At 37.8% G+C, this 17,609-nt stretch overlaps 1 protein-coding gene and 1 non-coding gene across 2 annotated transcripts in view; both read left to right on the plus strand.

Annotated features, from left to right (window-relative positions):
• Positions 1-17,609, plus strand: part of LOC131332203 (dynamin-related protein 3A-like) — a 36,163-nt gene that overhangs the window by 9,707 nt on the left and 8,847 nt on the right. The window contains exons 7-14 of the mRNA XM_058366282.1: positions 2,252-2,365; positions 3,033-3,081; positions 4,476-4,585; positions 4,852-4,944; positions 5,045-5,137; positions 5,296-5,433; positions 13,938-14,024; positions 16,736-16,834. Coding sequence (XP_058222265.1) covers positions 2,252-2,365; positions 3,033-3,081; positions 4,476-4,585; positions 4,852-4,944; positions 5,045-5,137; positions 5,296-5,433; positions 13,938-14,024; positions 16,736-16,834 — 783 coding nt within the window. The remainder of the gene's footprint in view (positions 1-2,251; positions 2,366-3,032; positions 3,082-4,475; positions 4,586-4,851; positions 4,945-5,044; positions 5,138-5,295; positions 5,434-13,937; positions 14,025-16,735; positions 16,835-17,609) is intronic.
• Positions 7,083-7,190, plus strand: LOC131334959 (small nucleolar RNA snoR100). Its single transcript, XR_009202358.1, has one exon. It is a non-coding gene; the product is annotated as a small nucleolar RNA snoR100 (small nucleolar RNA).

Genomic DNA, 17,609 nt, shown 5'->3' on the forward strand with positions numbered 1-17,609 from the left:
TCATCTTCTAGTTACATGAAAGATGCAAACGCCAACACCACCCACAAAGGGGGGGGGGGGGCTATGTTCAATTTTTCTTGGCGCTTTTTGTGCCGGGGTTCCTTGTTTGACAAGTACATGAACTCATTGCCCAGAAGGTTTGCCCATGACTCATAGAATATGCCACCATAGAAGTAAAAGTAAGCGGTTACCAAATACTTTTTTCATCTCTAGTCTCTACCACAGATGGGCACCATCACTATTTGCCATGCCACAACCATTGTTGTATGGCGCCCTTTCTTTCCCATATAACCTCCCTCTCTTTTTCCATCCGATCCAACCTCCCTCCCTCTCCCCATCTGCTTACCACCCCACCTCGTCTCTCCTTCTGTGATCACCATTTCCCCCTCACCCTTCGCCGCCATGCCCCTCCACTCTATCTCAACCCCTTTCTCTGTCTTTGGTTAGTGGGCGTTGATGGAGAATCGCCTTAGGCAGCCAGTTGATGATGATGTAGTATTACTTGCCATGAACACTGAGACTTATATCGCGGTAATTGAGGTTTCCCCTAGTTTTGACAATAATAGTAGTTGTGGGGCACATCTTCTGATATCAAGCAATGTTCTAAATGGCGCTCGACGCTAGTCGGGCGGCAACCTGCCGCCAAGCGCCTAGCCCGCCTAGGCTTCTGCCAAACGATTTGGCGGTTTTTTTTTTTTTAATTTTAAAATATTTTTAAAATAGGTCCACAAGCCTTTTAATCTACTACTATACGTTGAATCTTGCAACGAGATGGTGGAGTATTAAACTAATAAACTTCATTGGGAAAGAGGGGACAGAGAATTGGGGTTCCCAAAGTCTTGGTTTTTTTGTAGTAATGAATGCTTTCATTGGGAGTGAAAACTTTGAATATATCTATTATAGGTATATAATATATTGTATGTATATATATTATATATTATAGCATTGGGAGCATAAAAAGAACTCCTCCAGCCGACAAGGCTTCCAGAGCCAACCACAAATGCATAGAGCACCCCACGCACGCTCCAGCCCTTGCACACCTGGCCTTTCTTTTTCTTTCTTTCTTTTCTTTTTTTGCTTTTAGCTTTTCCTCTTTCTTCATTTTTCTGATAAAAAAAAAGGGAGACTGGAATGAGAGAGAGACGAGAGAGAGTGAGATTGCGATCGACGATCGGCGTCAAGCGACAACGATTGGCGTGAACTGGTTTTATCATCTTGAGTTGGAAGGCGACGATGATCGGCGTGGTCTGGAGTTGGAAAAAGTCCCACCAAGCGGCTGCCTAGCTCCGCCAAAGTCCGCCTAACTCCGCCAAAGCCTCCCTGGCCGCTGAACGAACCGCCGAGGGGTGTAGGCATGGCGGTGACCTGCTGCCGAGCGCCTAGGCGGCCGCCATTTAGAATACTGATATCAAGACGACCTCCTACCAACAAACCATACAACTTGATTTTCCCTAGGAGTGTTGGCTTCCAATGAGGTATGCGCACACACACATGCACATATTACATGGTATGATTTTTTAATTGGTTTGGTGTCAACCATGAGTTCAAATTGGTTTATGATACGTTGTTTGGGGTTGTGGCTTAGCTCATTTTTTTTTCTTTTTTTCTTTTTCTTGTTCGGGATGGTTCCTACAGTCTAGTGGTTTTGGTGGTGTCCATGTTGTGGTGTGAATGTGTTGAAATAGTCATGGAGAAACATGAAAGGGAATAAGTTGGTGAATGGAGTACAATGCTCTTTTTTCTCTATGTTCTCTGATGTAGAGAGGGAGAGTGGGATGAAAAGAACCACAATGAAGTTGGTGGGATATCTCAATGACCATGAGTAGCTTTGTTGAGGAGAAGACTTTCCATTTTGTCTGGGGTACATTGAACATCAACGTTACTTGATGGGTAGGTCTCTGAACTTTCCTTTTGGCCTTGGTGTGAGTCTGAACGAATGAAATCATCAGCTGTAGATGTAAAAGAAATATATGACCCATGGCAGTTCACAATGAACCAAGAATTCCTTACGGCACTGATTTTGTGGAATATTGTTAGTAGGGTTTATACCAGAAGATATTAAACAAATGATTATTAAATAAAAGCTCAGGTTTGTGTTAGGGAAGGAATTGCTATTCCCACTTTTTTGAGAAACTAAAGTAATAAATAGAGAAAAGATACTGTAGTGCTTAATGATTATTTGTTTTTGCATTTGTGTATAGCACTTCTTTTCATTTTACCTGTTTCCCTTGCTGGCATTGTTCTGTTTCAGATTCTGGAGCAGCATATTCAGACTGTTCTGCCTGGGTTGAAGGCTGAGCTTAATTCTCATTTGCTCCTTGTTGTCAAAGAGCTTCGTACTTATGGCGAGGCTATGGAATCAAAAGTAAGGCATCAACTTGAGTTATGGAATTAGTATACTGTGACACCTGAAGTCACAAATGATAATATTCAACTTCCTCCTTTACTCACGAGTCGTTTCTTATTTATATGCGTCAGATTCGTCAATGCTAGTCGATAAAACCAAATGACAATATCAACAATAGTACCAAACACGGGGACATAAAGTAAATAGAATTGCCAGTCCACCATTTTAACTGACTACTAAAAAGTAGGAAGAGCTAAAAGCAATGTCTGAACAAATTACTGCTAAGATTAAGCCTTAGACTTACTGGGTTTATACTAGTTGCATCTACAGCATAGTGTACTCTGTTCAACAGTTACAGTAGATTTGTGTACTTAGGCATTACAATAACATTACCTGGCTTAGTATCAGAGAGGTGATTCAAAACCAGTGCTGTATTTTCACTCTGCCTGCGATTATGTGTCTTGGCACAGTTTTTTGTAAAACAAATTATTGAGATATTATGGCCTCCTACAACTCTGCTCTTTATTGATGTCTTTACCGTGGCACTGAATAAAATGAATCTTGTTGATGTAGACTTAAATAACATTTACTTCTGCATGTGGAAGGCTGCTACTTGCTTTGGCGGCTACTATGACTTTTACTGCTTTACTTTCTTCGCTGAATATGGTTGCTTGGCTTTAACTAGGCTGAACAAGGAGCTGTTCTACTGAATATTCTGACAAAGTATTGTGAAGGTGAGTAATCTTTGTTACCAAAACCATTTCTGTTCTGGAGTTTTACATTCCCACGTGTCTAATAAAGTTGTTGCAATGTTTTAAAATCTTTATAATGTTCACTGTATTAGTACGTTATTATCTGCATTTGACAGTTGCTTGATTTTGGAAAATAATTTCCTAGAAAAGGTTGTTTGGGCTGCTGCTCCTCTGTCCTCAGTACTACTTGAGTTGGCAGAAGTCCTTTTAGTAGGCTTTTTGGAGCAAAGATGTTTGAAGGGCTGCAAACAAGCTGAATTGAGCCGAGCTTAAGAATGTTCATGTTCATTCGTTAAGTTTTTAAGCGAACTCGGCTTGAGCTCAGCTCTTGCCTAGGTTTGAGTCGAACTCGAACTTGTTCACGAGCCTTAACGAGTCAAAAATATTAGATATTTATGCTCTCATATAGGTCTAGAACTGCAAATAAAATCTTTAGATAAGTTCATATTGATATATAGTAGTACAAAAACATATTAAAATTTATGTGTATAGCACTTTTAAAGGTTTATATGTTTACAAGTTACAAAATTTTCATTTGTCCATGTAAAAGTTTATGCACATTCAAGGTTATATGTGAAATTCTTATGATATATATATACACACGCGCGCGCGCACACACTCCAGGTTCGCGAGCCTTAATGAGCTGAATACTGTTAGGTTCAGGTTCATCTCATTTATTTAACAAGCCTAAAATTGAGGCTTAGGTTCGGTTTGTTTAGTACCTGAATTGAATTCGAACGAGTATTTACTGAGTCGAGCCTCGAATAGTTCACAAAAGTCTTGGTTCATTTGCAGCCCTACTTTGAGGGACTGTTGTGATGGATCAAATGACTTCTGGTTCTTGATTTAGGACTGCGACCATTCTCTTATGTCCAGGCTTTAACCACCTGGTTGTGGATCTAGTTGAAGAGGCACAAAGGCACAGTTAAATAGGTGCTACCGCTACAAGTTACATAGGACAATCGATGACCATGCGTTTGTCACCATTTGGGCAGGTGGATCTCTTATCTAATTGACATTTGTCATCCCAGTGCTTCTATCTGGTTGAGCACTGACGTTTAACACATCACTTGGTGCCTCTTCATGTGAACTATGTGGAGATACGCTAATGTAACCTTTTCAGGAGGTTCTGCTTAAACAGTGAGCAAGCTCGCAATAACTTGGTTTCTTGATCTAGGTTAGAGCCATGACCATAGGATGTCCACTTCTCAAACGATGGTGGATACAAATATTTGTATTCACGTGTTTAGTTGTCTCTCTTTTGCATTCCCTCCTTCCCCTCCTTTTTGGGCCTTTTGAAGCTTTTCCTTTCTCATCAATAAGCATTCCTGGAATTCCCTTAATTTGCTTTTGCTATCTGTGTCATTGATTTACAGCTTTTTCTGCAATGGTGGATGGGAAAAGTCAAGAAATGTCAACCAAAGAGTTGTTTGGGGGAGCTAGAATCCACTACATCTTTCAATCAATTTTTGTAAAGAGCTTGGAGGTGCATCTTAGTTCTCATAAGTATTTAGCTTGTTCAATTGTGTGCTCCTGTAGTGCTGAAATATGTAAATTTGAAGTTTGTTAACCTGGAATGGTCCACTTATCTTCTGCTCGGGACCGCCATCTTAATCAATGTATCTGTCCTATTTGTGTATGAATCGTCTAAATGTCATTCAAGCTTTTCTTCATTGTCTGCAGAAAACATGGTGATAGCTATGACAACATTTAAGTGCTACATAGCTCATAATTGCCTTATTTGTTTTGCAGGAAGTGGATCCTTGTGACGATTTGACTAATGAGGACATTAGAACGGCTATCCAAAATGCTACTGGTCCTAGAAATGCTTTATTTGTGCCTGAGGTCAATTTTAATACCAGATGACTCTACTTTGCATGTTTATTGTTGATCTGAGGTTTTGCAAACGCGTTCATAATTATTTATCCTTGTATATGCCTTTCAGGTGCCATTTGAAGTTTTGGTTAGAAGACAAATTGCTCGGCTGTTGGATCCTAGTCTTCAATGTTTACGACTTGTCTATGATGAACTAATAAAGGTAAAGAAATTACACTCTGGCATGTAATATTCTGCTCGCTGATCTCTCTCTCTCTCTCTCTCTCTCTCTCTCTCTCTCTCTCTCTCTCTCTCTCTCTCTCTGTTTGTGTGTGCGCGCGCTAGTGAATGCGATATCTGATCCAACCAATTTACATGCAGATAACCCGTACTCGTGAGGCAATGGAGATTCATAGATTTCCATTACTACGAAGGCGTTTGGACGAAGTCATGGGGAAGTTCTTGCGTGATGGTGTGAAACCAGCTGAAAGAATGATTGGAAACATTATTGAGATGGAGGTTACCTGATCTTTCCCTGGTCTTTTCTTTAGGTTCTGTTAATGTGCAAAATTGGGATAAGGTTTAAATGGATACATAAACCAAATGGAAAGGCATGGGGCATTGATTTTCTAAACCCTTTTGTGTGGATATGAGTTAACTTCTACATAAAGTAAGACCCCAGAACATTGAATTTTATGTGGAAAACTACGGATAGGGTGTAAAATCTAATAACTTTATTCAAGAGTTGGCATTCGAAAAGAGAGAATTGCTCGGGACCCATAAACAGAAAGACTCCTTACTATTATTTGAGATAGCAAGCGTGCTTGCTTGTTTTATCGGTAGGTTCTTCCTTATTGAGCTCTCCGACCATCAGGATAAGTATGGGTTGGCGATCTTCCTCATTTGGTAGTCCTCTTCAAGCTCATCATCATCTGCTTCAAATTCATCCTTTTCATCAGAAATGCTCCACTTGCCCCAAAATGACCTGAACCAAGAAGGAAATACCAATTCATTGGGCCTTTCGATCCAATCAAATAGAAAGCTCCAAGGTTGCCGTATTCTAGGAACCAAACCTTAGTTACACGAAGCGGGAGCGGGGACGGGAGCGGGAGCGGGAGCGGGGACGGGGACGGGGGAGCGGATGATCACAGAAGTGTGGGAGCGCCATTGGGAGTGGTTATGAAAAATTATTTATATTATAAATATATTTTGAAATTTTATATTGTTAAATGTCAATATAAAAATATTATTCTACCACATAAAATATTACTATTAAAATTATAAGTTTCTAGGTATATTTCAACATTTTTATTGTAGCACATGATTACACAATAGAGCTCTTGTACATATTAAGTAGGCGTAAAAGTTAAGGGCATTAATTTGATTCTGGAAGGTTAATATCAGATGTGCTCACTAACAAGATCAAAACAACTTTAAAGGTATCAATTGCAACTTGAATCGTAAGTCTCTCAACCGTTTTTTGGGTGTAAGTTCCCGTATAGGTAAGGAACGAGTTCCCGTCGCCATTGGGACGGGTTTCTTGGAGTTTCCTTCGACAGGAACGCGGAAACGCGTTTCCGTCGAAGAAACGTGGGCATAGTTGAAAGTTCCTGCAACTAAGAACCAAACCTATGTGATTGGCTAACTCCCCTTTCCCTTCAAAGGACTTCCCTGTCCTCCGATTCGTAGCTTTCATAGACAAATCCATGATCAAGGATAGAACAAAATCCGTTTAACATCATATCTAAGGGATTCATTTCCCCTATGTTGTTGTAAGGCTGGTGAGGTCACGAGTCCTCTTCCTATTGATCTTGAGTAGTTCTAGCTTAGTTTTGTTGAGAGTTCTTTTTCTAGACCGGACCCATTTTAAGATCATCTCCTGAACCACTTATCCTGCATGTGCTTTCGGGGCCCCCAACTCATTCAATCACTTGCTATGAACAGACTCCTCTCTCTCCCTCTCTCTGACAGAAAAAGCATAATCCGAGAAAGCTATATCCTTGAGTTATGGATGCTTGGTTGTTTATATTTATTTTTTCTTTTCTTTTACTACATTTTTTTAATTTATGTTCCTGAGGCAATGCTGAGCTATTGCATTTTTAACTAATCATCTAAAGGTCTAGCAATTAGTTTGGTTTGAAATTTAACGTTAACTTCTGTTACCCTGTCTTTGAATGAAGCATGGTAATTTGCACAAAAAGTTGATTTGGTTCTCTAGGCTTGCCCTCTCTGATGCCTTTCGGCTTTGATTTGGGGTATGGTTCTATAGCAAAACGTCGTTTTAGCTTCTCGGTTCTTGGAGGTTTAGGGGGACCACCATTTAAGTGGTATTCTGAAAGCAGCCACTTTGTGCATACATTGTCAAAGGTTAGGTCTGTGTCCAATCCTCCCCCGTCCATACCCCCAATGATTGGGGACTAGATGGGTTCTGTTATTGTTGTTGTTTGTGTTCTGTTGCCATGTCTTTCTGTGGTGGCTGTGAGTCGTACAGTCTATTAGTAATTTGTGGTCAGTGCTTAATCAGATGCTCTGGTTACGAAGGTCAATATCCATAATAAAGAAGGGGATCATTACAGTGCCAATAGATAATTTTCAAGGACTCTTCAGGGTGTATCACATTGTCCGGGACTTCCCTCCTCATGTAAACTTATTGGGTCTTCCTGCAACCGTTATAATGGCATTTGTACTCCTTGTACATCTGTTAAATGAAATATTCTGGAATAGCATGATGTCCGATTGGCTTCATCACGTAACATAAAAGCTGCGTTTGTTTTACAGTTGAGATTAGGGACAACTTTTTTCTGAACTGCAGATTAGGGACAACTTGCCCGGACGTATCAAGTCTTGGGATTTTTTCCTACTTCAATCCTGTCGTATCTGTTGTTTGGTTGGGATAGGATAAGGAATGGTATGAAGCCCGCCCATGCATTTATTCCCGTTGGATCTTTTGCTAGTGTTATCCCACCATCCATTCTCTATTGAGATAGCTAATCGTCAGTCTGATTATTTAAGCCTCTATAAATGGGAAAAGTTGACCCAACGGCTTGATTAGTCGATACCCGTTTTGGAAACAAACCATGGGAGTTCTGGGCCTAAGAGTTTATTCATTCCTACCAATTCACCTCATGGACACTCACCGATCTGGAGGGTTGACTGTTCTAAAAGAGTTTTTTTTTTTTTAACTAGTCCTAGAAGCGATTAATGTTCATTTTGGCTATGGGCAGCAGCCTATTTTCCTGCCACTTGTAGACACAGTATTGAGTGAATTACTAGATCCTGAACAATGATTTGATAACCTTGCTTATTGCTAGCAGTGTAATTCATCCCTACCTGAATGTCTATAGCAATTCTATGATAAGTGAGCTTGATATTTAATGCTTACTATACTAGTATCTGTTTTTTAAGCCTTGATACCTCTTTTTTTTTCTCCTTGATTTGTTAATTTCTCCATATTCTCACACTTTGTTAACTTCCTGCACACATACACACACACGCACACGCACACATATATATGCATATCACAATCATGCATCTTCTACAAACAAAGTGTGATGCTATTGTTTGTTTTCATGCTGCCTCAACATGCTTTCTTTATTGCCATGTAGTGATTTAACTGGAACCTGTCTCCTCTTCAGTTCTTATAACGTAACTGACTGTCTCACTTGACTGACTTGTTTTTTGTCTCCTATTTTTTACTATCTTAAACTTTCTCTAATTGCTACATTTGGTTTAAGGTCACTAAACTGAAACGATGGGTAGTGGAATCAAATTCATAACTTTTGGGATTTAGTTTCTTTCACATATGTGAAATGTTTTACATCTTTTTTGTCTATGGATATAAGGGATCTGCTATATGTTTAAACAGGCGATGAGAAAATTGCTGATTAATTTATTTTGTTTCTTCCTTTTTTGCCTTCTAGTAGGGTTTGGTTTTAGCCTTTTAGCTTTCGAGCTTCATTTTCTGGATATAGCAAAATTTAACACCAACAGTGCTACATGCACATTTTTTTGTGCACATATCATGCACATACATTTTTGTGCAGCCCGTATTGAGATCCCACAAAATGATCCGAACCGCTCATCTTTTTAAAAATATTTTTTGGAGGGTTCCTGTAAAAAATCAGCTCCAACAGATATCGGTAAGAGCTTTCTCAGAAATCGTAAGGCAAAACAGAATGATTCGCGCTACGATTTTTGAGAAAGCCCTTACCGATATCCGTTGGAGTTGATTTTTTACGGTAACCCTCCAAAAAATATTTTAAAAAAGATGAGCAGTTTGGATCATTTTGTGGGACCCCGATATAGGCCCCACAAAAATATATGTGCACAAAAATCTGTGTGGGAATCATTATTGATTTAACACTTGGCTTTGATTTTGCATTGTCAGATTTGTTCGAGGTTTGGTTGGTTCTGCCTTTGGTAGTATTTGTCGGACTTTCCAACCATTAACATCAGTTTCTGTTATCAGTGCTGAGAAACTAATATCATTACTCCCATTCGTATTTTTCTTCAATATGGTGACCTAATGGAATGGTTACAAGGAGATTCCTTCCTGTGCAGAACAGATTAAAAAATTGAACAATTGTTGATGGACTTAAGAATCCAATTGCTGACCTATGGGAAGAAACAACCATCATTTTAAGATGGGGAAACGTGTTCTCCAGGAATGGAAGTCGTGGTGCTTAGTCTTGGAGAGTATGAGCGGAGCTGCAAATTTGCTCTATGGAAAACACATTATGTCAAACAAGTTCTACAAGAAGGAAGAAAAGAAAAAATAAGAATCACTATTCATTGATTATTAGGGTATTTTGGATAAAGAAGTTAACTTGGTTATTTTCGTCTTTATTCAAATTTTTTTCCGCAGTTGTTTGTTTTGCGTTAAAAGTTTGTGACTTATTCATTCGTTTCAACAAGAGAATCTAAAAAATAATGATCAAAACTCATAATTTTTTTGAATAAAGACAAAAATAAGTCTTATTTTTGTATTTTTAAAAAATTATGAATTTTGATCAATTTTTTTCTACTTTTCTGATTTCTCTCGATGAGACGAATCAATAAGTCGCAAAGTTTGACGCAAAATTCAGAAATGTGATTTTTTTTGAATAACAACCAAAAATACTACCTCCGTCCCATAATGTTTGTCCAGTCCGCAAAACAAGAACGTAAAAATAATACAATTTTTGTTAGAAAAATTCAATTTTTTTTCAACAATTCACTAGATATCGATGAGTTCTTTTAATTTATAAAAAAAGTTTGAATTTTTTCTTGAAAAAAGTGCATTATTTTTGAGTTCTCGTTTTGCGGACCGGACAAACATTTTCGGACGGAGGTAGTAAGTCATTTTGACCTAGCCAAAATGACCGTTAGTTTGTTACACTGTTCAAACATAGATTGAATCACTAATTGATAATCACCAAGTCTAATAATTCCACTAGAAGCATAAAGGAATGTGCCACTCAGATTGCATATGAGTAATAAAAAAACTGTCCCGGTTATCTTGGCACATAATGCGCACGTACATCTACTAAATAGATCCATGACATTCAGCCAAGACGGATTTAATTGATCCATTTAGAATCATGGAGTTCATAATGACATAATATTCGAGGAGGACAAATGTGGAATATAGGAAATACTCTATCCAAAGAGAGCAAGGGCGGAGCTATGTTGAGGCCCGGTCCCGGTCCCCCAAGCTCTCGAGTTTTAAAATTTTTATTTCGTATATACCTGATTTTGAATATTATTGATAATTATTCGTGTTTAGCTACTTATAATCTTAATAATTTTGGTTTGATTTGAGAAAAAAACCCGGTTATTTTACATTCTCATTTCTCAATTTCTTCTATACATAAAAAATAAGCACGTGACAGTTGGAGTAGACTAAAGAAAAAAAAAATGATTGGTATACTTTAATTGTATTGGGCTATAATCATTTCAATGTACAAATGCAATGTATTGGAAAGCAAAAACTTTGTGATATAATAAGTATACGTTCCAATAAAAATCTATGTCTATTAAGCCGGCCCCTTCGGTTCAAAATCTTGACTCCGCCAATGAAAGAGAGCATGTTGTGTACACCCACTTACCTCAAATCAAGACCGTATCCATTTGATATGTAGAACAAAAGGCCAAGAACAACGTAGTGAAAATAAATCTTGAAAAGTCACATGATTGCACCGTGTTTTCACCAAAATTTCTCCACCGATTCCCTTCTAGTCAATCTACCAGATTCTTGCTTTCTTATGCTTTTTGAGTAACCTCCCAGGCTAACTTTAATAGACATACCTATCGCTAGATTTCCACGCAGTATTTCTTATTTGGTAGACAACCGAGACACTCCGCCCCACATCGAAAGTCTACATACATGAGTGATCTTTGGTATATATGGAACCACGTAAACTACTCTAGGAACTTGGGCTTAAACATTTTGGGCCATGTTAGGTGCCAACAAGTGGCCACGTCTGAAGAGAGAAAACAGGAAGACTTCTTTGGAAACTCTTAAGGAGAAACCACTTCTATTCTAGTAACTTCCCATTCAATACCAATATTCCTAAGAATACATAATGCTACAACTTTTTCCTTTTGAGAGGTTTACAACAAAAAGGAAAGATAAGATTTCGTAACTATCAATCTTGTGTACTTGAAACCGCTGGAAAAGGCAAGAGGGACTTTATTTAGGTTTGATTCTCCTCTTGTTTAAGAATATCGTAAGACTAAATATTGTATAAAGAACCATATGTAGGTATTATGTGCAAGCACTAATTTTTTTCTTGCCAAAATTGCAGACCATATATTTCACTCCATTTATACTTTATTATTTTTCTTTCAAGGACAATGTTGTTGAGATATATTTGTTCACACCATCTTAGAACTATTTGTACCATGCTTTGGAACTGATTAAAGGGTTCTTTGCGTTTTTCTCAGTTTTATTAGTTGAATAAAAGGGGCTTGACTATCTCTTTATCCATTCTCCTCCTAATTCGATTTCTAAAAAAAGAATTCTCTTTGCTTATGTACTGTAAATTCGAAGTCAAGTCTAGTCTGGTATTGGGCTAAAATATTGCAACCCAAAATTAATTGTGAGTTTAACTTGTGCGAGGTCTTCGGAAACCCTTGCACCTTCACTCCGGAGATTGTTAGTATGATCCATAGGAAGGGCTAACTCAAGCTGAGTTACGATTATATTATTGATATCTGAGAGCTTATTTTCTTTTCCACTACGTTATTCTTCCATCAATTACTTATTAGCTATAAATGACTTTAATGTGGTTGAGACTTATATGGCTGTGTGATTATTCCCGTTATTGGGTTTGCACGTATTAAAAGATACCAAAACTTAAAGGAAAATGATATGCTTAAAGTCCAGAAATAATAACTAGAATCTATATTACATGAACTCCTGCACGTGTATGGATACGGGTATGCGTTAGTGTTGGATTCATATAATTCTCATCATGTTATCGCCCGACTTATTTCCAGAATTAGAGTTCGACCGCAGTTGCCCCCCCCCCCCCCCCCCCTTTTTTTTTTTTGTTGGGGTGGGGTGGGGTGGGGTGGGGTTGAAACTAAGTTAAAAGCGGGAACCCTATATTGTAACCACTGTTTGCTATTTTTATTTCATTTCTAAGGCCAACTCTGTTTACGAGGTGTTATCGAACAATTCATGCATAAATGGAATTGTATGCAGGTTTTGCGGAGTATACTGGACTAGTAACTATGTAGACTAGGCGAATGTCCTTGTCAAAAAGACTTATATCCCACTTTTATTCTAGTGTCGAGTGGTTGAAACAATCAAGTACTTTGCTTAATTTTAGAGAGTTGGTGTAACATAAGGTGGAGCAAAGCCTACAAAGTTAAATTGCTAGCCGTAAGAGAAAAAAAAGGTGAAAACCTATGATGCACGGACACGGATACGGACTGACATGGGGACAAGGGAATTCTAAAAAAATAGGGACACTTACACGGCGGGGGATACGCCACGTGTATAGTCATTTATTTATATAAATAAATAATTATAGTTTGACAACCAGAATTTTTTTAAAATTACAATTTGGCCCCAATTTTTTTAAAAAAATTACAGTTTGACCCTCATTTTTTTAGAATTACAGTTTGGCCCCTGCCGTGTCCCTGTAATAAATTTAAATTAAAACTATGGGACACGCCACGTGTCCCATACGTGTCCCCGCAGTGTCCCTGTGTCCAACACTGCGATACTTCGACCTCTAGAGGTGTCGGTGCTTCATAGGTGAAAATATATGAAGTATAGAACTGATGGAGATATAGTCCCATATTATTTGGGAGTTGAATGGGTGATCACTTAATAACATGAGGGACTTTTTCACTCATTGCCAAATGGTTTTGAGATGAATACAAAGTTTCTATATGGTATCAGAGCGGGGCCCATTTCACCCCACATTTTAAAAAATTATAATCCACACCAGATAATGATAGACTAGCACAAAGGCCGCACAATGATTGACCCAAAAGAGGCTACACGTGACAGACCGCACAATGATAGGTCCAAGAAGAGGCTACACATGACAGACCTCAAAAGCGACTGCTCTTGAGGGGGGATGTTAAGGAAATATAGCCCCACATTGCTTGGGAATGGAATGTGTGATCACTTAATAATGAGGGACCTCTTCACTCATTGCCAATTGGTTTTGAGATGGATATAAATTTTCTACAAAAAGAATAGCTCAGGTTGTGCAGGCCGTCAACCTTTCCCAACCTGCTAGAGTTTGACGTGTAAGGATAAGTCATGCACTAACCCTATGCATCCAAATGCACCTTTTGTGCTTCAAAATAAGGTAATTCTTTTTCAGTTATCAATGGCCACCATGTCAAGTATAATATCTCCATGGTCCATTATGTGTTGCAATATTGATTCTTTATGTATGAACATATTTAGCATGCTTTTGAAATGTTAACCTGTGAATGATTTTTACTTGTGGTAATTTTGAAGTGATTTTATATTTGGTAACTATATCTTCTGCTGATTGGTCAAAATTTTTTATGCTCAGATGGATTACATAAATTGTTCACACCCGAATTTTATTGGAGGGAACAAAGCTGTTGAGCTTGCTATGCTGCAACAGAGATCTTTTCAGGTAACTACCATGAATTTGAATGGAACAAAATTTGTAGTTCTTAGCACACAAATTGTGGTTTTTGTTTTCTCAAGCGACCACTATGTGGTTAGATGATAACCCACTATTTCAGAGAAAAGAGGTAAACTTCGCTCTTATGACTAAGGTTGTTATTTGTAACGCTCCAAGCAGATCACTTGCCCAATACCTTGATTTTGATCCACAAGCCACACCACATGGCCCAAAAGCTTAAGCACAAGGTACTAGTAGTAGCCCACAAGGTTTGTTATATGTCCAAGATCATCCATGTAGACTTCCAATGTGGGATGGGGTGTTACAATCTCCCCAACTTTATAGCCTCGCGCCCTCGCGAGGGGTTGAGCACTATAATCACCAATATAAATCAAACCAACAACCAAATCAAACCAAACTCCAAGGCCCACATGGTCGTGCACATGGATGGCTCTGATACCACCTGTAACGCCCCAAGCAGACCACTTGCCCAATACCTTGATTTTGATCCACAAGCCACACCACATGGCCCAAAAGCTTAAGCACAAGATACTAGTAGTAGCCCACAAGGTTTGTTATATGTCCAAGATCATCCATGTAGACTTCCAATGTGGGATGGGGTGTTACATTATTCATACACCGGAACCTAAAACTGTGTCTGAAGCTTTCACCAAGCCCTATGAAAGGTATTCTGAGGTCATCAGAGACTTTGTTTTTAGTCACCTCATTGGGCAGTCCTGGTTAATTGGATTGAGACTTGATATGAAAACCTACTAAGTGATAACTTTCAAATTCAGAGAAACCCCCAAAAAAAAAAGGGCAATCCTAAGCCAAATCATTTTTTTGCAAACAAACAAAGATTCCGAAAGCTAAAAAAAAGGATAGGTGCAGATACTCAATGGAAACTGTTCTAACAAATGTAGTTGACTGTGTTGGTAGAGGAATAAAAATCCTTCTATCGAAACTTACGAAAAAATGAAAGATAATACTATATACATACGTGTAGGCATTGAAATACTATATCAAATGATTAATAACGACCAAAATCTGTATCCCTATTTTTTTATAATAAAAATGAATCAATTATCGTGAATTTAGTTCACATTGAATAAAAATTGCATAATTATTGATCAAATCATTTACTCCATTGTCTGCTAGATCTTTTGAAGATCTGATGAATCGGATGAGAATAAAGATAAGAGTCCCATTCTACATGTCAATATCGACAACAATGAAATTTATTGTAAGAGGAAAATCCGTTGACTTTAGAAATCGCAAGGGTTCAAGTCCCTCTATCCCTAAAATCCCGTTTGACTCCTTAACTATTTATCCTACACCCTTTTTTAGTTAGCCGTTCCAAATTCGTTATCTTTTTCATTCACTCGACTCTTTCACAAAACAAATGGATCGTAGCAGAAATACTTTTCCTCTGATCACAAGTCTTGTGATATGTGATACACGTATAAATACTATAAACATCTTTGAGCAACGAATCTCCATTTGAATGATTCATGATCTATATCATTTATTCGGAATTCGGACTGAAACTCAAAAAAAGTTTTCTTTTTGCAAATCTAAGAAATTTTTTGCTAAGACCCGCATAGAAGTATGCCACTGACGTGAGTAAAGCCAAAGCAACAATAGTATTTATATCATTTGTACATGCAGCTAACTCCCCATGAGGTAATTGTATGATTTTCCAAGGTAAAAGAGCTCCTGACCAATTTGAAACAAAAATAAATAGAAACATAGTTCCAATAAAGGGAACCCAAGGACCATATTCTTCCCCAATTTGGGTTTTACTCACATCTCGAATGAATTCAAGGACGTATTCGAAGAAATTCTGACCGTTAGTCGGAATGGTTCATGGGTTCCGAACACCTATAGTGGCGGAACCTAATAAGATAGCAATTACAATCCACGAAGTAACAAGTACTTGGCCATGGACTTGGAAACCTCCTATTTTCCAATAGAAATGTTGACCTACCTCCACACCAGATATCTCGTAGAAACCTTTTAGTGTATCGATGGAATAGGATAGAACATTCATATTGCCGTCGGAGAGAAATAAAACTTTAAACAAAATTATTTTGATTCAACCATCTCTTTCTCGACTTGCCTACTTGAATCGTATATTTTGAATACCAACTAATCACAGAATATTTCCAATTTTATTCCTTTTTTGAGGTTCACAATATAGTAATCAATTCCTTAAATCTATGTAGTTTCTGATTGTGCTTGTCCTATCATTCATATTTTTTTTCGTCGGAGATTCAAGAATTATCTCATGGAGGTTTATAGAATCGTTTTCTTTTTTAGTTTCGCTTGATTTATATCTTTCTATCAATTTATCTTTAAATAAAAAATCTCTCAATCTATCTCTATCTCTAAATAATAAGAGTTTGTTTTTTTTTCTTTTTAAAACTGGAATGACTTTCCTAATCTTTTTGATAGTCCTTTTTATTGTTTTTTTGAGATTTTTATAAAGAATTTTGTTCCTTCTTTTAAAACTTTGAAACCTTTTCGAATTCCCAAATATATTTTTCCTTTTTCCTTTTTCTAATTTTTTTATTGAGTTCCCTAAAAATGGGTTTAAAAAAGGGAACTTTTGGCCTGCGTGTAGCACCAAAGGGACGATCAGATTCAGTCCAACAACTCTTAAAAAAGGAAGTTTAGCTGAGAATTGTCACAATGTTTTCTCGTTCTTAATGTTGAATCAGGATGTCAATGATGTTGAGAAAGTACCCACATCAGAGAGGGGCCAGAAGTCTCGATCTGTCCTGCCTAAGTCTGTTCTGAATGGAGTTTTGCCTACCCAGGTATTACTTTTCTCTCTTTTATGTTGTGAATGTGAAAATGAATGTTTTGAAATATTTGTAAGTACTAGACTAAAGTTGTTTTGAAAAGAAAAATCTTATGTGGATGCAAAGTGTTCCCTTGGTAAAAGCGGGACTCCAGGACCACAGTGAATAAAAGAAACTGTGGGTCGTAGAAACACGTAATAGGAAAGCAAATGAGGGGCATATTTTTTCCTTTAGTGCTACAATGTTGAGGCCCCTCTTTGTTTAAAGTATTTTTTGTGATCTGATAATCTAGGGTTGGAAGAATGCATCAGGGCAAGATATCTATTTCGTTGTTTATCAGGTGCATGTATCTTTGTGGGCATTCTGAACCCTCCATGGCCAGTTTGATAATAATAGAAGACCCCTTGTCTTATTAACAACTCTCAAGGGCCTAACCAGAAGTCCTTCCCAACAAATTTCTCTGGGCATGATTATACATGTAATTCGTTCAACAGAGCTAAAGTTGGTTTGAATTCTACCCAGGAGGGTCAAAGTATGCCTACTTGAGTCCAAAATTTGACTACATTTGAAGAGCAAGACTTTGCTGAAGAGGGATGATAAGTTATGTGCCTCGTTAGAAGTTCATACACATATGTTGACCATTTGTCAAATAAAATTATCATCTCACGACTGATTCTACTTTTGAATATCCAATCACTACAAAGTCATTGGTGCAAGTTTTGAGTTGAGCAATGCCTGAAGCTCGTTTAGCAGGTCTACTTGGGATACAAGTTCACATTTTTTACATGTA

The sequence above is a fragment of the Rhododendron vialii genome, chromosome 7a (assembly GCF_030253575.1).
Source record: "Rhododendron vialii isolate Sample 1 chromosome 7a, ASM3025357v1".
Lineage (NCBI taxonomy): Eukaryota > Viridiplantae > Streptophyta > Magnoliopsida > Ericales > Ericaceae > Rhododendron > Rhododendron vialii.